At 38.3% G+C, this 22,818-nt stretch overlaps 6 protein-coding genes across 13 annotated transcripts; 2 read left to right on the top strand and 4 right to left on the bottom strand.

Moving 5' to 3' along the window:
* Positions 1–439: 439 nt before the first annotated feature.
* Positions 440–1,762, top strand: LOC109180180 (RING-H2 finger protein ATL46). 2 transcript variants are annotated; one of them, XM_019329667.1, is made up of 2 exons: positions 440–495; positions 575–1,762. In XM_019329667.1, the coding sequence occupies exon 2, from the start codon at positions 646–648 to the stop codon at positions 1,654–1,656; it is 1,011 nt and encodes a 336-aa protein (XP_019185212.1). In that variant the 5' UTR covers positions 440–495; positions 575–645; the 3' UTR covers positions 1,657–1,762. The 2 variants fall into 2 exon arrangements, with proteins under 2 accessions (XP_019185212.1, XP_019185211.1); XM_019329666.1 differs by having other exon boundaries at positions 454–505; positions 626–1,762.
* Positions 1,763–2,411: 649 nt separating this feature from the next.
* On the bottom strand, positions 2,412–5,451 carry LOC109180484. The gene is made up of 7 exons (XM_019330099.1): positions 5,340–5,451; positions 5,178–5,258; positions 4,920–5,087; positions 4,673–4,843; positions 4,313–4,516; positions 4,147–4,235; positions 2,412–3,884 (listed from the first exon to the last, which is right to left on the bottom strand). The coding sequence occupies exons 1-7, from the start codon at positions 5,422–5,424 to the stop codon at positions 3,357–3,359; spliced, it is 1,326 nt and encodes a 441-aa protein (XP_019185644.1). The 5' UTR covers positions 5,425–5,451; the 3' UTR covers positions 2,412–3,356.
* A 180-nt stretch (positions 5,452–5,631) lies between these two features.
* On the bottom strand, positions 5,632–11,461 carry LOC109180483 (potassium transporter 8-like). Of its 3 annotated transcripts, none has more exons than XM_019330098.1 (9): positions 10,793–11,461; positions 10,206–10,692; positions 10,063–10,116; positions 8,447–8,707; positions 8,303–8,355; positions 7,719–7,842; positions 7,265–7,519; positions 6,124–7,186; positions 5,632–5,722 (listed from the first exon to the last, which is right to left on the bottom strand). In XM_019330098.1, exons 1-8 carry the CDS (start codon positions 10,850–10,852, stop codon positions 6,138–6,140), a joined length of 2,343 nt encoding a protein of 780 aa, XP_019185643.1. In that variant the 5' UTR covers positions 10,853–11,461; the 3' UTR covers positions 5,632–5,722; positions 6,124–6,137. The 3 variants fall into 3 exon arrangements, with proteins under 3 accessions (XP_019185643.1, XP_019185642.1, XP_019185640.1); XM_019330097.1 differs by having other exon boundaries at positions 5,678–5,783; XM_019330095.1 differs by lacking the exon at positions 5,632–5,722 and having other exon boundaries at positions 5,984–7,186.
* A 4,093-nt stretch (positions 11,462–15,554) lies between these two features.
* On the bottom strand, positions 15,555–18,305 carry LOC109180153 (spermidine synthase 1-like). Of its 2 annotated transcripts, XM_019329625.1 has the most exons (10): positions 18,199–18,305; positions 17,968–18,107; positions 17,603–17,679; positions 17,386–17,508; positions 17,134–17,238; positions 16,734–16,806; positions 16,550–16,621; positions 16,253–16,448; positions 15,997–16,126; positions 15,555–15,912 (listed from the first exon to the last, which is right to left on the bottom strand). In XM_019329625.1, exons 2-10 carry the CDS (start codon positions 18,086–18,088, stop codon positions 15,847–15,849), a joined length of 963 nt encoding a protein of 320 aa, XP_019185170.1. In that variant the 5' UTR covers positions 18,089–18,107; positions 18,199–18,305; the 3' UTR covers positions 15,555–15,846. The 2 variants fall into 2 exon arrangements, with proteins under 2 accessions (XP_019185170.1, XP_019185169.1); XM_019329624.1 differs by having other exon boundaries at positions 17,968–18,301.
* A 1,426-nt stretch (positions 18,306–19,731) lies between these two features.
* On the bottom strand, positions 19,732–21,665 carry LOC109180553 (probable LRR receptor-like serine/threonine-protein kinase At5g48740). The gene is made up of 8 exons (XM_019330187.1): positions 21,463–21,665; positions 21,302–21,346; positions 21,081–21,191; positions 20,876–20,989; positions 20,586–20,804; positions 20,387–20,502; positions 20,043–20,303; positions 19,732–19,958 (listed from the first exon to the last, which is right to left on the bottom strand). The coding sequence occupies exons 1-8, from the start codon at positions 21,584–21,586 to the stop codon at positions 19,740–19,742; spliced, it is 1,209 nt and encodes a 402-aa protein (XP_019185732.1). The 5' UTR covers positions 21,587–21,665; the 3' UTR covers positions 19,732–19,739.
* Positions 20,885–22,560, top strand: LOC109180555. Of its 4 annotated transcripts, none has more exons than XM_019330191.1 (6): positions 20,885–20,971; positions 21,258–21,378; positions 21,630–21,859; positions 21,933–22,096; positions 22,194–22,251; positions 22,338–22,560. In XM_019330191.1, the coding sequence occupies exons 3-6, from the start codon at positions 21,812–21,814 to the stop codon at positions 22,428–22,430; spliced, it is 363 nt and encodes a 120-aa protein (XP_019185736.1). In that variant the 5' UTR covers positions 20,885–20,971; positions 21,258–21,378; positions 21,630–21,811; the 3' UTR covers positions 22,431–22,560. The 4 variants fall into 4 exon arrangements, with proteins under 4 accessions (XP_019185736.1, XP_019185737.1, XP_019185735.1 ...); XM_019330192.1 differs by having other exon boundaries at positions 22,324–22,560; XM_019330190.1 differs by having other exon boundaries at positions 21,642–21,859; positions 21,933–22,251; positions 22,324–22,560.
* Positions 22,561–22,818: the final 258 nt, after the last annotated feature.

Here is a 22,818-nt window from a genome sequence, read left to right as displayed (position 1 = left end):
ATCATTTTCATTTCCTTATTATTCTTCTTAATGATAGAAAGTAGAAACTGTATTGAGCTCCATCTATCTCAAATTCCGAGATGGACGGATTTGTTTCGCGGCCTATTCGTTCAAATCTTTCCTTTCCTTTATTTGTTTTTTATTTTTATTTTTTTTACTTTACTTACTGTCGCCTTTGTCTTTTCCTTTTCATTTACGGCGTATATGTATTCCTTTCTGGCATTGTTTATTTGCAGGTTTCGGTTCCCAGTGACCGCCGCGCAGTCGCCAAGCACCTGTCTTTGCCTCCTCCTTCTCCTCTTCACCTTCAAACCTTCCACCCTTCTCTCTCATATCTATGTATGCACAGTATATTTATATACACTGTGGCGTCGGAGCCTCGGATTTCGACTGATTTTCTTCTGCTTCTCAAGGAAGGCGAAGACTTCATGTGATGCAAGAAAAGGGGGTTTATGTATAAAGAATCTGAATATGTTTTAATGGTGGTCTGGTGAGGTAAAGTTTCATCCTTTTAAACTTATTCTCTATAGGGCTGTCGTTATTTCACTTATTTGTCTTGTTTTTTCAAAATCAGCGAGCTGGGCAATAACAATTTTGCTGCTTTTTGTCGAAAATCAAACATTTTTGAAGTTCTGGGTTCTTGGAATGATGGGTTCAATGGCAGAAGATAGGGAGGTGAGATGGGTACAGTTTCAGAGAGATGCCATCTTCAAATACCCTCCTCCTCCTCCATCTCCATCTTCATCGCCCTCTGGGAACAAAATCAATCCTGCAGTTCTTTTCATCATAGTGATAGTAGCAGTCCTGTTCTTCGTGTCTGGTCTGCTGCACTTGCTTGTTAGATTTCTTGTCAAGAATCCTTCATCGGTCCGGTCCGGCCGGAACCCAGAAGTTCCCAGCGCCGACGATGCCCTTCAAAGACAGTTGCAGCAGCTCTTCCATCTCCATGACTCCGGCGTGGACCAAGCTTTCATTGATGCGTTGCCAGTCTTCATTTACAGAGAAATCGTGGGCGGTTCAAAAGAGCCGTTTGATTGCGCTGTTTGTTTGAGTGAATTTGTAGAGAAGGATAAGCTGAGATTGCTGCCCATGTGCGGCCATGCTTTCCACATCAATTGCATAGATACATGGCTCTTGACAAATTCCACTTGCCCCCTCTGTAGAGGCACCCTCTTCAACCCTGGGTTCTCCGTTGAAAACCCCATGTTTGATCACGATGAGCCACTTGAAGATCCTCGCAGTGGAGACAATAATAATGACACTTCTGCTCAAAAAGCAGTCGATTTAGACGAAATCGTGGTCCAGAAGGGGACTTTTCCTGTTAGACTCGGCAAGTTTCGTAAGCTTAACAATGGGGAAGAAGCTGAAGAAGATGATGGTGAGGCTAGCAGTAGCGCTTTGGATGCTAGAAGATGCTACTCAATGGGCTCATATCAATACGTTGTTGGGGATACTAAACTCAGGGTGGCACTCAATAATCTGGGAAATGGCAGAGATGTGGAAAAGCTTGTGAAACCAAGAGATAATAATCAGGATACTGTGGATGGAGAGGGGAAAAGATTAAGTATTGGAACCAAAACTGATAGTTTCTCCATTTCCAAGATTTGGCTTTGGTCTAAGAAAGGGAAATTTGGTTCTTCAGACTCTCATGTTTGATTAATGACCTTAATTAGTTTCAAGAACATTTAGCGTTGAGTTTACCTAGGAAGAAGAAAGATCAGCTGGCATATCTTTCACAACTTTAATTTTGCAGTGTTTCTAAGTTGGCGCCATTACAAAAACTCAGATTCATTGTGCTTTAACAAAACACATACGTAGCTGTACAAATCTGGCGCTGATATTTTCTTCATCTTTTCTGTTCCCTCCACTCTTTGCCAATCCCTTTTTTAATAGTAGTTTGACCAAAGGAGGTATCTTTAATGGTAGTGGGATCTGTGCTTTTCTAAGTGTTAGTTGTAGTGGCAAACTGGCAATTGTGTGTTTGTCAAATAATCATGATTTATCTGCCATTAACTACCATCATAATCATTTGATTGCTAAGTTGATCATGTTCCTGAAGAAGACTTTTGTTTACTGAAACAAAAAGTGTTTGCTTTATCAAATGAAAGGAGTTCATTCTAGGCATGCTACTAACAAACAAACATAGTCAAAATCTGCACAGACATATCAGTTGATTTCTAGTGATAAATTATGAACAAGAATACAAAATAATGTAAAAATCTAAATCACCCTAATTTATTCCTCCTGTTGAGCATATAATATATAGGCTTTTAGTTGAGATAAAACACAGACTTCAATTCCTCCACTATTTTGTCAATTTTAATGGATAAGTTAAGAAAATTAATCCTTTATTTAAATAAAATAAAGAGATTAAGAATACCCCACATATATAAGAAAGCAACAAATATACGGAGTAATAAAGTACTTTAGAGGATGAAAGTATAGAATAGAAGGAAGAAAGGACAAAGCTACTGGGAGAGCAGAGGTCAGTATGTGCTGACAAAGTCAAACGACAAGATTCGGGTGAACATTGTTAACTCCGAAATCTGTGCCGCAATTCTCGTCCAGGTGGTGACGCGGATTGGCAGTGAAGAGAGCGAATCTTCACGTGACTGAAGACGCGTCCTTGCCCAGGTCCATCGGCGATTTTGCCGTCGCCGGGAACGATGCATATCTCGACGAGAAATCCCGGGGGAGATGGCCGTCATCCGGATTACCACTCTGCTCGAACCCGTCGTCGAAATTCAACGCGTAACTCACGGGGTCGTATTGGAACTTGGCGGGTTTGGAGCGGGGCTTGTTGAAACGGCGGATAAAGGTCTTCCATTTGGGGCCGGCGACGAGCTCCGACCACTCCCGAACTTTCTTTAGTGCACTCGTACTCTTCCCCAACCAATCCTCTTTATGGCTCTCCGACGTCGCGATACGCTCCCAGGCGCCGGCCGGCCGCCGGCCGAAACACGGAAGCCAGAAACAACAACCCCTTCTCCGTAACGCCAGTTCCTCAAAATCATCATTCTCCTCTGCATCTTCCAGTGTGGCATTCTCAACGGCCATGTTCAATCAACAATCCCAGAAGAAAACAATCGGAAAAGAAAACAAATTTACGATCTTTACTAGTCAAAAGCCCTAATTCCAATTAGGGCTTTATGATTTGTAAAGAGAAAGTTACTGAAATTTGACTCCCCGTCTCCGGAGACTCGGAGAGCCCAATGATTCCCGGTCTTTACAGGCGTGTATTGTGTATATATATAAGGGGGAGAAAGCGGAGAAATAGGCGTAAACAGCTTATATGGCTACACATCTGTAAAGTGTATAAACAAATTCTATCTTGTCGTCTTCCTATATATAGCTATTCAATTGCCACAGAAACTCCCCATATTACAGCTGTATCTGGATCGGATGTTATAATGGTTATAAGCAGGATCTGAATAATCAACTTTCTTTATCACCATTGATTCACCGCAGCCATCTTGTTCCTGAATTGCCCCAAACACAACCTCATTCCTCTCACAGCTTTGTTCTGTGCAAGCCTGAGGACTCGATGGCTGTTTCTTCTGATGATGGTTTTGAGACCTCTCCAGATCTTTGGCAATCGACGAGAACGATGATGTTCTTGGTGGAGGGTTTCTCAGGTCTGAAAATGGGAGGTCATCTTCATAACCAATTGTATTTGTATAGTATTCAGGATGCTTGTGAGAGTAATGGAGATTCAGATTCTGCTGAAAATGAGGTTTCTTTCTAAACCCAGACAACATTCGACCAAACATTTCAGTAACAGTGTTGACTAGCAGTCTTCCAATGGAAACAAACATGTTTTCTGCAGGTTTCTTGTGTTCATCTTCTGCTGGAAATAAGCCTGGTCGGATTGGGCTGTTGTGCTTCTGCAAAAAGAATATGGCTAAGCTACTCAGTATTCAAGCCTTCATCAGATGAATTGAAGCATGTGCTCCATCTCAACTAAAAGCTTAAAGCCTAAAATGGGTTCCAAGCAACACGTGGACCCTTTGATCTGGCTCTGATACCAAATTGAAGCATGTGCTCCATCTCAACTAAAAGCCTAAGCTGATAGTTGGATTGCACATTAATGGCTACATGCTCAACAAGATGAACATGAACTAGAAGTACTTATAATAGTTTGCTCACGCGGATTGATGAGGAAAATGCTGCAACTTTTCGTTGTAACAGAGCCAGCATGTATCCAAAGAAACAGGCTGCAAAAAGCAGTGATGCACCTGCAATGATGAAACAGACACTTGTTATGGTAATCACAGTGGGCTGAGGTTGTTTCTTAGAAAGTTCAGTTTTTTACCTAGATGGAGATTGCTGTCGTACTGATCCGAACAGTCATGCTCGTGAAGTTGGACCTGTTTAATCGCCCGGTTTCCTCTGTCAATTACCAAAAGTGAGCAGCTGCTTCTTACATAAACTACATCAAAGTCATTTGAAAGTTTTGCATCGTCTTCCCTCGGTCTGTCGCCTTGGAACCTCTTCCCCCCTGCAATTGTCACAACTCCTGTACAAAGAAAATGTTCGAGGTGGGGACAACCTCAGCCAAGTTGGTCAGACTGTCTATTAATTCATCTATGAGCAATTTAGACTGATTCGGGTCGAAAAGGTGAGATTTTCCGGTGAAAAAGGTGGTAATATAGATATCTGGGCATATATATACCTGTGTCAGTGATTTTTCTGATTGCCATGTTCATGGCATCTGCAACATACATGTTTCCACTGTCATCCATGGCTAGCCCTTTTGGGTGGTTCATCCTTGCCTCTCTCAGCTTCCCATCCACATGCCCAGAGCACCCTTCAGGTGATCCAACGGCCAACATAGGCCGGCTATCTGCAATCGCAAACAACCTTGTAATGAACAATAACTTCATGAAAAATTGTCAAAATTGGCATGGGCAATATCTTACACAGAGAGTGTGGGGTTGTGATCTTGTAAATGTTGCTGTTTCCAGAATCCAAAATGAAGACCTCTCCGGCCGGCGAAACCTCCACAGAATATGGCTCAACTCCCAATTTGTTTCCATCAAAGATAGTTTCAACACTGTATCCTTTCTCAAATTTAATCCTGGAAAAAGCTTTGAAAGGCAAGGAAAATCAATCTTTAATGGCTGCTACACAGAACAAACAGACAAGATGGGAAATTCTTAAAAGGCTTCTCTTCTCACCTGGTTCCATCTCAGATTTTAGCGATACCAACCATTTGAAAAGAGCAGCGACAACATTCGTGACAACCCCACAGACCACTTCTGCATACATACGTAAAACAAATGAAAAAAAAAATAAATAAATAATCCAAACTTGGGTCATGACAAGAATACACAACGCACTTGCAGTAGGTGTTGCTGAAGCTGATGAACATCCAAGAAGCAGAATCAAGAGAATAAGTAGTAAAATCACCAAATTCTTCCCCATTTATATACAGAGATTACACAGACTGCCCAGTCGAGGAGAAAGAACTAAACTGCATTTCAGTGTCCTAGTTCTTGCTAATCAACATGAACTCTTCGATAAGTCTTCTCAAAGTGGGGAAACCATTGATGTTGAAATAAACGAGAATACAAATCGAATTCGAATATAATGACAGAAAGTAGAGAAGACAATACGTATGAGATAAACACAACAACAATAGAGGATACTTGTCACTGAGTAAAGATCATCACATTCCTTCCTTCCTCCTAGGGTCTTGTTTAGTTTACGCATGGAAGCTTAGCTTGCTGCAAATTTGTATAATTTACATTCTTGAAGTGTCCAAATCATCTATTTGTCAATCCCTTAGATGAGCACTTTCCATTTTAGTTCACTCTTATACTCAAGCAAAGAATAATGAATTAACAATATTTAATTAATTTTTAACTTTTTATAAATAGTACCAAGTTTGAATCCATATATATGTAACAACGCCTCTTGAATTGACTCCACTAGGCTAGATTAATCTCGTTTGGGTGCAGAAGCCATCAGAATCAAGACTAGAGATCTGGCAAACAAGATTTACTGACTAGGTAGTGGAAATGCTACCCAGAACTTTTTTTTTTTTGACGATTTACAGTACAAAATCTAGCATTTACAGAAGTTTGGGAGGTAGGAATGGAAGAAACTGGGAATGCTACTTACTGTGTTTATGTATGTTATACAAGGTAGATCATGCCAACTTCTAAAGTTGATGCGCGAGGGAAGCTGAGCGCATATGTTGGCCCTCGAGAATTCCTCCTCAAGAAATCGTAACCTAAATCGATGACTACTTTCTTCATGAAACTGGAACCGCTTTTAGCCTTCACGTAGCAGCGTCCCAGTATGAACGCCATGCCTGCTTCCCTTGCTTCCATCAGATCGCGCAGTTCCGCTCGCACGCTTGGATCCATCTGTGGACTCTCCGGCAATAGGAATCGCACTCGCCGTCCGGTCATCATCTCCGGCGAGGAGATCTCTCGCAGCTCCGTCGTCGTGCTTGCGGACATGTTTTCGCCGTCCTCGCTCATTGTTTTGCCTTCTAGGTATGTGGAAGTGGTTCCGATGACGGTCATCCTTTCGTCGTCGTCAAAATCCATTAGGTCACCCTGTTCCGGAGCTTCTGAACGGATGAATTTTTCGATACTGCAAAGCAGATCCTTCTCGAACTCCACGTCGTCCATGTGAACATCGCGATAGCCATATCTGGCTATGCATCTGTACACTCTGTGCTCTTTCGGCCCGATTCTTCCCACCAGGTACCTCTCCTCCGGCCTCACATGCGGCACCGGGACCGATTTGATGCAGAGGAAGATGAGAACCTGGTGGAAAGCCGGGAGATTGGTGACGAAGTGGGAGAAAATTGCAGGAATTCCAGAAACAAGCTCAGTGTGAATGAGGCCGATTCCTCGCACCCTTGCAATGCCGAGATTAGGGCTCAATTGCAGCAGCCAGTTGATTGGAACTCTGTTCTGAACATCAAACTCATATTTCTTCAGCGTGCCATAGTGCCAAATGTACATGATAAGCAGGAATATGAACGATAGAGCAACTGGAACCCAGGCACCATCAAGGAACTTAATCAGCGAAGCTGAGAAGTAGAGCGCTTCAATACTCCCGAAGAAGAAGATGAAGAAAATGGCTAGAAACACATTTTTGTGCCAGCACAGGACGATTACCAGAGACATCAGGCACGTCGTTACCAGCATAACAGTTATAACCGCCAGACCTGCTCCAAAACACCGCCATTCGTAAGAAAACAAACATTACCTTCAAACTGAAAACTGCAAAAAATGCATAAATTTACCTGATGCATTGCTTATGTGTTTTGTATCTTCAAAACCAATAGTGACAGCCAAGCATAGGACCATCAAGGTCCAGTTGATTTCTGGAATGTAAATCTGGCCATGGAATTTCGACGATGTGTGTGTTATTTTCACCCTTGGGAAACAACCTAAAGCCGAGCATTGCTTGATAATAGAAAACGTCCCGGTGATGATGGCTTGGCTTCCCACCACGGCTGCAAGTATTGCAATGCCAAGAACAGGCCACCGAAGTTTTTCTGGACCAAGTAAGATCACAATTCACAACTAGCTTAAACCAAGATATACTGTTTCATGTATTCCTTTCTTTTCCCTTTACTGCTTTCGAATAATAAAACAGTTTTCACTTTTCACACTCTTACTTCTCTCTACAGTCTCGTTATGGTATCAACCGAAAGAAAGGCGAAAAAGAATCACAGCATTGGGAAGAATTAATACCAGGAACTGATACATAGAATCCAATCCGATAGTCAGTTTCAAGGGTGTGATGCTTGGAAAGATAAGCCGCTTGCCCCATATATGCCAGAATCAATGATGGATAAACCGCAAAGGTGAAAGCTATCTGCAGGGCAGCAGCCATTAATTAGAGGCGTTGTTATCAAGGATCAACCTGTTACTAATGCATCCACTCTACACCGAATATTACTATCATGGATCACAATCTTATCATGGGAATTTTACGAGAATTTGTCAAAAAGAAACTCGTGATGTCTTCTTCGTTCACATCTCGGTGGAAAGTCTGTGCTTGATGCAGTTCCGTAAGCAGAATGATAAGTAAACAGAATTTATGCTGCAGAATTTTGCAGATCACAAAGATAAAAGTATTTATTCTTAAATATTGTGAAGACTGATTTTTATAGAGAATTTATTCTTCCATCAGAGCCATTAACTAAGTCCACAATGAGTATGGAGAATAGCGAGATGAATTCACTATTCAAGTTCAAATGTTTTAACCATAACTCTCTTAGCCTCTTACCAGAGAGATTAAATCTATGGTTCCTTACGCTATTAGGTTTAATTACCTTAATAGACAACTGTGAAAAGTGTCCAAGATCAGCAAACATGGCCTCTGAACCTGAAACGCATGCTAAAAATATGAGAACACTCGCCTTTTATATTTTATTTTTTTTCAAAAAAATAAACCCGACTTTGACAATGCTATATACCTGTAATACATAACAAAATCCCGCCCAAAGACATCCAACCACCTCGTTGGGTCTTCTTTAAGAACTTGTACATGTAGTATGGAGACAGTGCTTGGTAAACATGTGGATTCCACCGGAAAATGTTATACAGTCCAATGGCACTGATGCATAAAAGCCATGTGACCACAATTGGCGCGAACAGGAATCCTATCCGATGGGTCCCGTAATGCTGGATGGAAAATATGAAAACCAGTATGACACATGCAATCGGAACTTCCACATCTGCATAACGAGCAAAAATTTAGTAAACCATCCATCTGCCCTAACTATTTGCCTCTTTTTTTGAGGAAACAAACCTCTCTAACATATCGCTAAACTGGCATGACATTATAAGAAAAACAACCAAATCCTACGTTTCTAGGATATTATATGTATCCTCATTAGTTTCAATGATCTAATCTACTAAGAATGAAAGAAAATCAGTCTGTCATAAAAAGTAAACATAGATTTCAACTTAGCCATCTGATTATTATATGCTTTCCTTTTAACAAAGAGCTTATCAGCTCAAATCGAGAAGGCCAATAGGCCGACCCTTGTGGTTATCAATGGGGCAGATATGAGAATATGACTATTCTATCAATTCAATGACTCATTGCTTTCACTTAGTAATTCAATAGGATAAGGTTCTAAGTCATGGTGTCATACTTTTGCTTTATTAATTTAACAGTGCCAAACCAATTTGCTTGCTTGGCTTTTTCCATCACAATATAATTTACTTTATAGAGGAGAAACACAGTCCACTAAATTCTTGAACCATGAAATAAAAAAAATCTTAGCCTAAATATGTATCACTTTGTTAGTAGGATGATATCAGCAAGGTCCACCATGCAAAGATGGAAACCTAACTTTATTTAAATATGTGATGTTGATATGACCTTGATTAGCATACAATTGTTGTCTCTGTTGTTATATGAAGGGCCCCGCATTTGTGCACATCTAGTCCTGCTTGATATGCTCTCTTTTCGCGACCTATACTTACATCAAACAAAACATTCTAGATTGCAAACACGGACTCGTTTCTTTACTCTTCTCCCAAATATTTAAATACTAAACTCTACATTCATCTAGTCCGGGTACAACCTCCATAGCGTTAAGACAAACTTGACTGAGAAACGAGTAAATAGGTAATAAATTAGCTAAAGGTTTACAACAACTACCAACCATAAGAAACTGATACTCAATTCACATCGGCTAACTGGGGCAACCCAGCCAAGTTTGTCAGACTGTTGACTTGATAACCACAAGGTCTCAAGTTCAACTCTCCCTTGTTGGTTTGAGCCGATCAACTATGAACAACCTAACTGGATTACCTAACCCTTTGCCAGCTAAGGTCACAAGGCGGGTCTAACCAGTGCACACACTCAGCTAGTGGTTGCGGGTTTCATAGTGTTGAAACTATCATAGAGATGAAGTTCTAAGCTCCTAAGCTCCTTAATTGAACTATTGAATATTGATTGAACAAGGCTAGAAATTTGGCCTATGCTATTGCATCCTTGTAAGAGATAAGCAGGCATAATAATTGGTTGAACATACAAGATAAGCAAACATAATAATTTCGAAAAAGAATTGGAGCTTACATTCATGATGATGTTTTGACATGGAAAGCTCTAATCCAGAAACAGCAGAAAACACTGCACCCAAAAACCAGGAGGGGTCAAGCATCCTCAAACCTCAATTTACTCAATTTCCTAAATCTGCAGGCAAAACATTACACACATACCAGAAATTGCAGGTGTCAAGACTCCATCCCCAATCACCATACAAGTTCCAATCAGTGCCAAAACCAGCAATATTCTCCTCAGCCATTGATGTTTCTCCAGGGTGGATCTCAAGCTCAACCCAAGACCCTTATTTGCAGAATGAATTCCATCTTTGTTGTACTCAAATAGGTCCTCATCAGCAACCTGGCCATTGGGCAAAGTGCTTACCCGGGCATGGCGGCACAGCAGGGAGTACAAGGCAAAAGTCCCACCTTCACCATTATCATCAGCTCTCAGCACTATAAACACATATTTCAGCAGTGGGATTAAAGTCAATGTCCAGAACACAAATGACAAAACTCCAAATATCTCTTCGTTAGTCTCTGAATGATGAATGTCCTCTGCAAAAGTGCTCTTGTAAACATACAAAGGAGAAGTGCTCAAATCACCATAAACCACGCCCAAGCTCTGATAAGCTAAAGCCAAAACTGTCCTCCAAGACTCCTTCTGCAAAGACCACCAAAGAGTTTATCAGAAAACTAAAAAAAGCTCACATCTTTATACACGAATCTCCATATCTCCATATACCCACAACAGTATTATTCACCTTGACAGGATTGCCGCGGCCCCAACCTTCAATATCCATCACGGGTCGCCTCAATATCATCAGGAGAAACGCATTCCTGACACCAATCTGAAGAGCAGAGCCGTGTGGGGATGGCCCGGATGCCCAATGCGGTAGTTGAGCAGTCGCTCAGGTGAAAACACTCCCAAAAGATCCAAACTTTGAAGAAAACTTAGCAAGATAGCAGAGAGGGACTAGTATAAAATATCTTAACAACACTCAGGGAACACCATAAACAAGTATGCAGAGAAAATACAATACTATCTTAAGGAGGGAGAAAGGTGTGGTGGTGAGAATTTATGAACCTTTTTTTCCAAATATTTGAGCAATAGAAATGAGTGGCAATATGTTTTGCGTGTGTGCGCTTTTTCCGTGCAAATGAAATTGGAGTGTTGTATTGGACACTCAGCTAAGGACAAGACTTCAGCCTGCTATGGGCCATTTCAACCTCGTGTACTCAAAATATAGAGAGAGAAAGAAAAAGAGAGAGAGAGAGAGATTGTAGGATAGTGGGGAAGGTTTGGGTTCTCTGCCTCGCCACCTTAACGTGGGTTTTGGGTTTGCGTTTTGCAATTTGCAGTGATGAGAAAACTGGCACAGGCAACAGTGCAGCACTACGCCACTACTCTCTCCACCTTTCCATATTCTAATCCATTGAGCTGGCCACTGAAAGCAACGTTTCTTTTTTATTTTACCAACATTTTTCGGTTTCGTTAAGAGTATATTCGATACCTTATAAACACATTCCCGAATTCATGAAAAAAGAAATAAAGTTAATCTAATTTTGAAACTGATATTAAACTATCCGACTAAACTTAAACCTTCAATATTTGTAATAGGAAATAAACTATTAGCCCGCATAGATAGTTCAATTTGTCACGTAAATTAATTTTGAGAACATTAACTTGGAATCGAGTTTTACCAGCAACCTTTCAAAGTGAGGGAGCTCCTCATGCGCAATAAGTAAAAGTCTAGTCTCTCAGCTGAGTTACTATGATTTGCATCCTCTCGCTCTGCCGGGTCGGGTGTGGTGGGCCCTTAAGGCTGGAATTCAGTCTTTTGAAAAAATGATTTGCATCCTCCCAAATGCTTTATCCTAGAGATGGAAGCCCTTTGAAAAAAAAAAAAAAAAAACAAATTTTAAATTGAGATTTTTTCATTCATTCATTAAATTAAATTAAAGGCCGGGCCACTGAAAGCAACGTTCTGACGTGGCAAGATGGAATCATGGAATACCCAACTTGATCTGGGTCGTATGTTCACTATCCATACTTTTCCTTTTAATCTTGGGAAAACTTGAACTTTAGCTTAAAAGTTAATTAGGTTCTTAAATTTTTTAAATGTGCAATTACACTCATCAATAATTCATTTAAGTGCAATGAAGTTCAAAAACAAATTAATGACCTATGATAGCAGGTCATTAGGGTTCAGGTCATCTTTCAGCGAATTTTTCGACAAAAAAAAAAAAGTGACCGGCGAAATTTTCGACAAAAGAAGTGACCGGAGAAATTTTTGGCAAATCTGGATCGGTTGCTAGTCACTTACTTTTGTCGAAAAATTCGCCGGAAGGTGGCCTGAACCCTAATGACCTGTGATAGCAGGTCATTAACTTGTTTTTGGGCTTCATTGCACCTAAATGAATTGTTGATAAGTGTAATTGCACCTTTAAAAAGTTTAAGGGCCTAATTAACTTTTAAGCTAAAGTTCGAGAGCCTATTTGACCATTTTCCCTAATCTTTTACACAACAACTTTTTCTATAAAAAAATATTATATGTATTCATTTATTGATACCACTTGGTTAGAAGAAAAAATTGGTAGCTTCTAAGTTCTAAGACATATTGTTAATGTGCACCAAATAAACTTAGCATGAAACCAAAAAAGTTAGGGACAAGGTAGAATAAAAAGGATCCAACTCATTTGATAATCAAGTAAATTGATGGAATGAAATATTATGTACAAATATTAAATACATAATATTGCATTTATATTTGTCAAAATTTTTAGTTAAATATGTTTAGAATTAACTCTTTCAAGAGCACTGTTACATAATACATACATATGAAATTGAAGTATTAATCTCATGCATATTATTGGTCTAATACCTCAATTCCTCTAACAACAAAATAAAACGTGCAAAAACAAAATACATAGAAGCAATATAGATATTTTCATATTAATTATATTTTTTTCGAAAGGAATATTAATTATATATTTTAATCTAAAGAAAATTGAATAGTGCATATTTGTTTTATTGATTTGTCCGAATAGCAGTCTTCAAGGTTTTGGATTCCTATGAACCCTATTAGAGCATTTTTATCAGTTGGGGTTATTTCTCAATTATTTGTGGATCCCAGCATCCACCTCATCTTTCACTATCTCACTCAATCACAAAAAACTCTTCTCCACATCAGTTTTGAATTATTTCTCAATTTGTATGTACCCACCATTTAATAAAAATAAACAAATTAAATGTTTAAAACCTTAGGAAAAGAAATATCTCAATCCCTTACATGAGGATTCTTTTTGAATTATTCCATTCCCATATCAGCTTTGATCTTCACTTGGAAAAATTATTTCTGACATTAACTCTCAAATTTTCTCTATAGCGGATGCTCTTACCCTAGCTAATAGGCTGTTCTTTGTAATTATCAAATCAACTATCAAACTAATTTAATTAGAATTGTTCTGATATGTCACATGTGTTTAAAAAAAATTGATTGAAGTAAATTATTGTACATCTCAAGTACCAAAAAAACCCACAAATAATTTTAAATTGTTTTTTTTTTTAATTATTACATGAACTATTTTTATTATAACCATAATAAGACCTGAACACGACTTTACAACAACATGTTTTTGACTTGACTACTTTCTTTGAATCCTGTAAATTTAAAATTAATTTAGAGTGGTCAATTCTCAATTACTCCCTCCAAAGAATGAAAGGTGGTGTTTGGTAAATAACGATTAACTGATTATATTAGTAAGTTTGACTAGTTGATTGTAGAAATATGTTTGATAAATTAGTTGTTAGATGATTACATGCAAAATGATTTTATCAAAAATATGATCGAAAAAAGCTACTTTGATAAGTTTTTTTAAAATTTAACATTTTGAAACAATAAGTTGTTACAAAAAGCTAATTAATCAATCACTTATATTGAATATTTAACCAAGTCAAACAACTAATAGTGATCAAATAATTACCAAACCGACCGAAGTGTTGTCGTGCATTGTAGAAGAACTCCGACATGAATCATACGAGAACAGAAAGAATTTTGCCCGGCCAAGAACAAAATTTATTCTCAGTGGCGGAAAAAGAAAATTTCGTGCCCAAGTATGTTACGGTACTTTACGACGTTGTATGTTTCTTAGATATTTTTTGCCCATTTTTACACGCACATTTGTTTGGTTGGAACTTGCTTGTGACACAGCAACCAACAAATGATAGTTGCTTAGGTACAACTTAGAAGTATTCCTTTGCATTGCCCAAACGTTGCTTTTAGCTGTGACCACTGCCTAATGTATTGCCATAAATTGGTGTAGTAAGGGGCACGAAATATATGTACATCAGTAATAGCAATTTTGAATTCAAATCCTATACTCAATTTAAAAAAATAAAAAAACCAATTTTATTAAGTCAGATCTAATGAGTTTAACTTATATTTTTTAGAATATGTTTGGTTGGATGGAAAAGGTTTTCCAAGGAAAATATTTTCCTTAAATTTGAGAAAAAAATGAAATTTTCTATACAAGAAAAATGCTTTCCTTAGTTTTTTTGGAGATGACTAATGTTTTGTTTTTTCATAGAGGTTATATAAATGTATTTTAATGTTTACACTTATTATTCTTTACATTCATAGTAATTTCTTTTCCATAAACTAAACAATAGAATCATCTTTCTAGTAATTTTTTTCAATGACATTTTCCCTCAAATATTTTCCGATGGGGCCTTATATATCATTTTCTTGAATCAAATCTTGGACCCCTAGATATCTTGCCACTAATATGATTGAACACACTAATATTAATAATTAATTGTGAAACTCTTATTCTCATTTAAAAAGATGGAAAATGACATTAATTAATACTCCCCTCCCTAGTATTAAGAAACAGCAGGCCATTAAACGAATGGCGCATGTTAAGGCCATCTGGAACCCATACGATGAAGCAGTATGGTTTAATTAGGTGGCAGGAAGATCCATCGCATTCACTTCCAGACTCTACAGAAAGAGAGAGAGAGAGAGAGAGAATCTCCATGACGCTATATAAAAAATAAAAATCAAATAATTGAACCTAACAGCTCCTCCCCGTTGACCCAAATATTCCTGTTTAATCTACATACGATCGCTCGAGGATCGAGCAGTCTCCATACAAGCAGGCATGTCTGCCAAGAAAACAATATTTTTACCCAACATAAAATACTTAAATAGTGCAGGAAGATTTGAAACTTCCTGTAAACAAACAAGATTGTCTGCCTGCTAATCTGCTATGCTATGCACACCCTCAGATTCAGGGCATTTAACATAGCCAAGAATCGAGCCACACACGTGTATACACACGTGTTTTCATGTGCTCCAGAATTTCTTGTTCCAAAAACTAGTGTGGGTAAGGACAGCATGCTGCCTTGACACATAGTTATCTGATGGATGCCATTTCACCATGTCCAGATAAAAGACTTGGTGGTCCCACCAAAATTTGACATCTTTTGTTGGGTTCATGCCCACTACTGATCACAACAATGTCTTCCATCAGCAAAAGCACTTGTCAATTTTTATTATTGAAGGTTTTCTATGGCTAAGAATGCTTGTCAATTTAATTATTTGTCATATAACTGCAATTACTTATTATGAAAAGCACCAATCTATACACATAATGCCAATCCATAAAGTAAAGAATGCACTAGACACTGATATGCATATTAGTTTGGGCCAATTCCTGGACTTTTACCCAAAAAGATAATGGGAAAAAGTATATCACTTATCTTGAGCTGCATCAACCAAAAGTCCCTTGTTGTGTTGTGTCGACTCGTGGAGAATCACTTAAATTTTGGTTCAAGAACCTTCTTTGCAAAAGATGGCAAACAGAATGCAGCGGAATGAATCTGCAGAGGCATGTGATGATAGTGTGAAGTAGGGGAAACTTACTTAGCATTATTGACAGGCTAATATAAGACAAAGATTATGACCTCTTTGTTGTAGTATCTCAGTGGTTCTTTAGCAGTGTCATGGCTTCCGCCCTCATCAAATGAATGCACTGGATGCCTAAAATCGACGGGGGGTCCTTCAGTGGAGCAAAGCATGAAACCAATCATCCCACTGCAATTAAATTACAATAATAAAGTGGTAAGAGTACGTGTCTATTTAACATGATATGATAATTCATACAATATCTCTTTCGCATGCAGGTATAGACAATTGGTCAAGTTCAAAAAGGCAGCATGCCTTGGATATGTAGGTATTGATGTCCACGCATAATTCACCGAGCCTTTAAATATCTGGCGGCAATTTGCAGCAATGCCTTCAATAATGTCCAGATGAAGCCAAAAACTTTCTGCTTGAGTAGACACCACGCCACCTGGTCGAAGAGCCTTGGCCACCAATTCAAAGAAAGGCCTCTTGAACAGCTCTTCTGCAGGCCCTGAAACCATTAGACCACAGTACGAGGGTCAAACTAATAATGGTTAGATATCCCACCATATAATTCAGCTAGGAGAATGGTCAAAGGTAGAGAAAACAAACCAATAGGATCTGATGAATCAACTATAATAGCATCATAAGTACCAGAAGGAACACCCTTCAAGAACTCAACCCCTGCAAGATTGAGTAAACTTGAAGCTCAAAGCATGGAAGAGGTGATAAAAGTACCCAGTGGAGAAAATGATAAGTTACTGAATTTAAACAAATATGGAAATTTGAATTTTACCATCACCAACATGAACTCTAACTCGATGATCCTCATACCCAATTGCCAGCCTAGGGAAAAACTTTTTACCAACCTGGGAAGTACAAGAAGGGGAAAATAAAAACAGGAAATATGATAATAGCAGGTTTACATGTTCAGAAACAACAAATATTGGTCAAGCTTTCTTCATATAAGCAGAGCAGCCTTCATGTTCCAGATACATTAAACTCAAAAATACAAAAAAAAAAAAAATTAAAAAATTTACAAACTAGAGAAAGCAGTGTCAATTACATGATCATAACCAACCAGCATTTCATTTCCATCAATAAAGTAGCATACAGTAAGAGTGTCCATGAACAAAACCAAAACTTTATGATTACTATTTTTAGTGTGGAATGATTTGTTATACACTAATACTTACATCAATCACCATTTCATCTATCTCACAAATGTCAATTTGTTGAACAGAAGAATAACGAGAAACTTCCCTCAGAACACCACCATCTCCTCCTCCAATAACCAAAACCTGAAGAATGTATACAATTTATAACACAAGGAGGTAGAAGCAAAAATATACATTCTTCCATGGCATCCATAGAAGTACATTTATATCTATTCAATGTCAAATCTAAGGCAACAATAGAATCTACTAATCACAAGATATTAAGAGAACCTTCTTCGGATTTGATATAGAGCAGAGTGGAAGGTGCGCAATCATCTCTTGGTATGCACATTCATCCCTCTCTGTAACTTGGATTACACCATCCAGTACAAGAACATTTCCATAAGTCCCAGACTGCAACAACAAAACAAAGCCACCTTAGAAGTTGGATACCGTATCACTTAGAAATGAAACTTAATATGTTTCCACAAGAACAAACTATTGGCACCTTAAACACCAGAATGTCCTGGTACTTAGACTTTTGCTGGAAAATAATTTCCTCCATCTTCAAGCAGTTCGCTTCCCCTGCAACTCAAAACACACTCAATAGTATTGAAATATTATCAGTTTTATAATTATCCTCAACGTGCAAATGAACACATGCGCCCTTATTTATTTATTTATTAATATTTACACTCAACAGTCAACAACTTAGAACAGTTGGGAAATTCTTCTCAAATTAATCCTCAACAGTCAACATATAGCGACAAAAATAAAATAAAATAAGGAAAAAACAAATACACTGTGGAATAAAATACAGTAGCAATCCATGAAAATAAAATCAGGTTTGGAGGAGAGGAAGATAGTACGAACCGGGCCACAGGGGACTGATTTCAGAAAACCATCCACGATAGATAGTGGAAACTCCACCGGCTGCGGCGGCGCCGGCGTCTTTAAGCTTCGATTCGGCGGAGTTTTCGGTAGCATCAGCCATGGATTCAGGTGCGAAGTCCCTGTTTGGTAAATCAAAATAGATGAAGTGAGACTGAGAGTGACGCAAACTCCTAGTTTTGATTATTACTTGCGATTCTCAACATAATTTACGATTGTCGTTATCATATGAATTTCGATCTCAATAGAATTCTTCGATTATGAGAAGAAGTTCGGTTGGCTGAAGGAAGATGGAGGACGCATCATGCGGCCCGCGTGGAGCTCCAACTCTTTCTTACTTATTTTTTCTAGTCAATTTTAATTATTTTTAAATTTAATTTTTCCGCAATAAATAATACTTTTAATATAATTTTTAAATATATAAATTTTATATTTTTTTTTGAATGCTACTAGCGCTATTACATTGTAGTATCTGTTCATATACTTTCTCAACCTACTGAAATACAAAGAGCTAATAACGCCTCTACTGAGGCTCGAACTTACAATCTTTCATACAATCTTCCAAATGAAAGTCCAACCCGGATACCATTAGACCACATAGTCCTGGTATATAAATTTTATATATTAATACTAGATTTAATAAAAATTAAAAATAATTTTAAGTATAATTAATCGAATTAGATAAATAAAATATGACGAGAAGGTGTATAATAATTCAGAGTATTATTTCTTTTCAGTTTTCCGTTACCGAAATTATACCGACTTCGTTCTCTCCCGCGCGAATTGAGCGTGTACCTTTAATGGGCCTCTTGAAACTGGGATCTCTTTACTGGACACCTTTTCAGCCCACTTTCACAGCCCAGTTTCTTCCCAGTTCTCACAAGAAGAAAGCCCATGATTTTCAAGCCCAATAAGAGTCCGGCCCGTATTGTATTGCCGTTGATCTTCGCGCGCTTGCTTCCCAACTGCAGCTCCATTCCGCGGTTCCGCCGTCTCCGCCTCGTCTTTGTTCTCTCTCACTCGCATTCTCCCTTCCGCACTGTAATTCTGTTTCATTGTCACCGGAAATCTCTGTGTTCTTCCCATTCGTGTGAATTTCCGGTTTCTGTTTCGGGCTTACCCACCTCCTTGATCGGTGATAATGTGATATACTTTCCTTTCCTTCTCGTTTCTGATGATTTTTTCCGAGTCAGATGTCATCCACGCAATAGAATTTTGGTGAAAATTGGGGAATATAAATAAATTGGTTTTCCCCGCTCATAAGAACCTACGGAGCTTTGATTGCTGGTCTCCTAACGTAGTCTCTTCTTATCTTCTTTCCTTGCCGAATTTAAGTACTTATATTATTTAATAATCTGCTTTTCTTGGTAGTTTTAATACTTATTGACTGAAAGTTCTAATTTTTCAGGCTGATAATGTAGGTTTAATTTAATACTTGCAGAGTTGCTGTTCCAGATGAAGAGCCTACCAAACCACCTGTTTTGATTTATTTTTTTTTGAGGGTTTAGATTTTGTCCTTTTTGTAATTCTCTAGAAATAGTTTATGATATCTGGAAAAACAACATTCATACATCTGACTCTAGAACAGGTTCAATAGAAGACATTATCACTCATGTTAATTGCTAAGGAGAATTAACTAAAAAATTTCCAATAAATCCTAGTTGCTATATATATATATATATATATATATATATATATATATATATATATATATATATATATATATATATATATATATATATATATATATACTGTTAAAATTGAGGACTTGATGCTTTTGCCTTCATTGATATGGCAAGGGCCTCTTCTAATTTTGTGACAACTTGTTTGATACAAGGCCTTTGATGCGTTGGTGCAGTGCATGCCAGAGCTAGGTCAAATGTGGCTTCAAAAGCCTCTACTGAATACTCTCCATGGAGTCTTGGATCAACGAATCCGAATGTGCTGCCTTCCCTAGTACTAATGGATTTGGCCTGGTAAGGCAGAAAGGGTAACTAATAATGCTGCATATTTTAGCATAATAGAAATGGGACAAAAGAGTAGTTAGAAGTGATTACAATTTTGTTCAGTGGTACTGGTGTTGCCATATTCATATTTATAACCTTCCTTCCAGAGAGGATTTGCAGAAGTACAATTCCAAAACTGTAGATATCGCCTGCTGAATTTACTCGTCTGTTGCATTGGTACTCTGGATCAACATAACCAAAGGTTCCTCTCACCTCTGAGCTCGCATAGGATTTACCTTGATCGATAACTTTTGACAGGCCAAAGTCGGAAAGCTTTGCTTCGAGATTCTTTCCTAGGAGGATGTTTGTTGGCTGTAAAATGCAAGATATCTTTTTCAGATTCTTCTGATAGATTAACTTTAGTACTTTTGCAATCTTTCTTGCATTCTACTAACCTTTATGTCACGGTGGATGATGCTGCCTTCAGGGTATGTATGGAGGAACCGAAGACCTTGAGCACTATTGATAGCAATCTCGAGCCTCTTAATCCAGGATAGAGCTGTATCCATTCCTGTTAGCAGCAGCTATCAGATCAGCATAAAGAAGAAAGATGGACAATGGGATTTGACCCTTTAAAGTTGAGAGAGTGAGTACCAAAAAGCCACTGTGCTAGATTGCCATTGGGACAAAGTTCATAAATCAGGAAGCATTCCTCGTCATTTTTACCATAACCTAGCAAGGCGACCAGGTTTGGATGACGAACGTGTGTTAAGCTTCTGACTTCCCTAAGAAAGGTCTCCATGCATCCATCTTTAATGATGTGCTTGACTGCAACATGCTGGTTATCGAACAAAATGCCCTTGTACACCCTTCCTGATTGTAGGTTGAAACGGTTTCAGAATCTTAAGACTCTGATATACTAACAGAATGAGTTGCATGCTTACCTGCTGTGCCTTCACCAATGCAATTGGACTCGTTAAGATTGTTTGTGGCAGAATAGATATCCTCAACGGGCACTTTTAGATAACCGGAGTCCTCTGGTAATTCGAGTTTCCTTTCTGGCAAAGTAATTAGCAGTTTGCTATGAATTTTGCGTTGCATTAATTAGACACTTCTTGCATATATGAAGAGTCAATGATGCATACATACCAGCTTTCTTGATTGGCAGATCTAATGTCTGTCGTTTTTTAATAAGAATGCTCACATAGATAAATACTGCCACCACGAATGCTATACCGCCTCCAATCAGTACAAAAAGGCCTGTTTGAATTCTGTTGTTTAGCAAGAAGATTGATATTCTATTCATGAGAGTATCTTTCATTTTAGATTTTTAGCAACAGAAGCAAAAGATAAACAAGTGGGAGAATCACCTTGTCTAGATTTCGGCTTCTCTTTTTGCTCTTCTGCTACAGAATCTGCAACGATCATTCATATAAACCGAGGAAAGGTTAGTGAAACTCTATTGCCATTTACTGTTGTAGCCAATAATTTTATCCCAGGAACTGAAGCAAGTGCAAATTAGATTGCTTGCCTATATCAGTCTGCTGATTCTCAAGGCAATTATAAAGATTCCTAACCCTCATCTTATGTTCAATAATGCCACTTGTTAGTGACACCAAAACCGCAAACCTACATATATCAGATTCAACCTCCATATTTTTGCCATCTTGAAAGTGCAGCCCTTTTATCTGTTTCCAGCTATTTAAACAGGAACCACATGACTGACCCCCTTGATCGGGCTTACCCGGGAATCCACAGCTCTCATTCAAACTACTGAGATCGGCCCCCAACCGGATTTTGACATCATGGATAGAGAAATCTGAACAACCACCACGACCGGATGTTAGCTTATCGGTTCCACAGCTCAAGAAATCTACCCCATGATTCTTCATTTCAGTAAAGCAATTCTTTTGCTCAGTGGAATTCAGGTATAACTGTCCTGTCTGATTTGCTCTTAGTCCCAATGCATAAAGGTAGTCACGAAACGCTTCACCGTAACAGTTGCTTTCCAGAAAACCGCCCCAATCTCCACCTTCACAACCCGGGTTATTCAGTGCTGATAACATATCTATCTTGAGAACGCAACCCATGGATGAAGGCAGTGAAAATCCAAGATATACGTCTTTAACTGAGATGAAGATGAAGATAGCCGCAATTGTATTGAGGTATCCACTTATACACCTATTGCAGGTACTGAGAAAGGCTTCAGCCATTGTAAAGGGGTCTTCAACATCACCTGTTAACAATCTATCTCAAGTGCAGGCTGCATTGCTTCAAATGGTTGAAAAGTCGAGTTATTTCCAATCTTGGAAAGCCAGTGGTGAGTTTGATCTCTTGTTATTACAGAAATGTTGTTTTGGTTCATAAATGTTTGTGACACTGATTGTAACAGGTTTGGCAACACAGTCCAAGAAGTCCATTTCACATAGTAATTTAAGCATATCAAGATTTGCCGGCCAAAGCTGGCTTCTTTCAAGCCAAAAAGAAAGTAAAGAGTAAAACAAAAATGTGAGATGTGGTGAGATTTCTCATTTCTAACATACTTTTGCAATATACAATAATTGAAAACTTTTACAATGTTATTTGAGGGAATATGCCAAATAATGGCAGTTGCAAGGATATGACTTTGGAGCAATGATAGTAAAATTGGCAGCTGTAAATTTTTTTTTATTTTTTTTGATAACCCACCGAACTAGCCCAAAGTCCACGAGGATGTAAACCGAACCTCTCTTCTCAATATATATATTTTTTTTGATAACCCACTGAACCAACCCCCAATTATTATACCATGGACCATGGTTCATATTGCATTTGAACCTTAATATAAAAATTCTTTACCATCAGTTAATACATTTTGTTCCTACAATTAACTATTTCTGTACGTGTA

Source organism: Ipomoea nil, unplaced genomic scaffold (assembly GCF_001879475.1).
Source record: "Ipomoea nil cultivar Tokyo-kokei standard unplaced genomic scaffold, Asagao_1.1 scaffold1026, whole genome shotgun sequence".
NCBI lineage: Eukaryota > Viridiplantae > Streptophyta > Magnoliopsida > Solanales > Convolvulaceae > Ipomoea > Ipomoea nil.
This window is presented reverse-complemented; position numbering and strand designations above follow the sequence as displayed.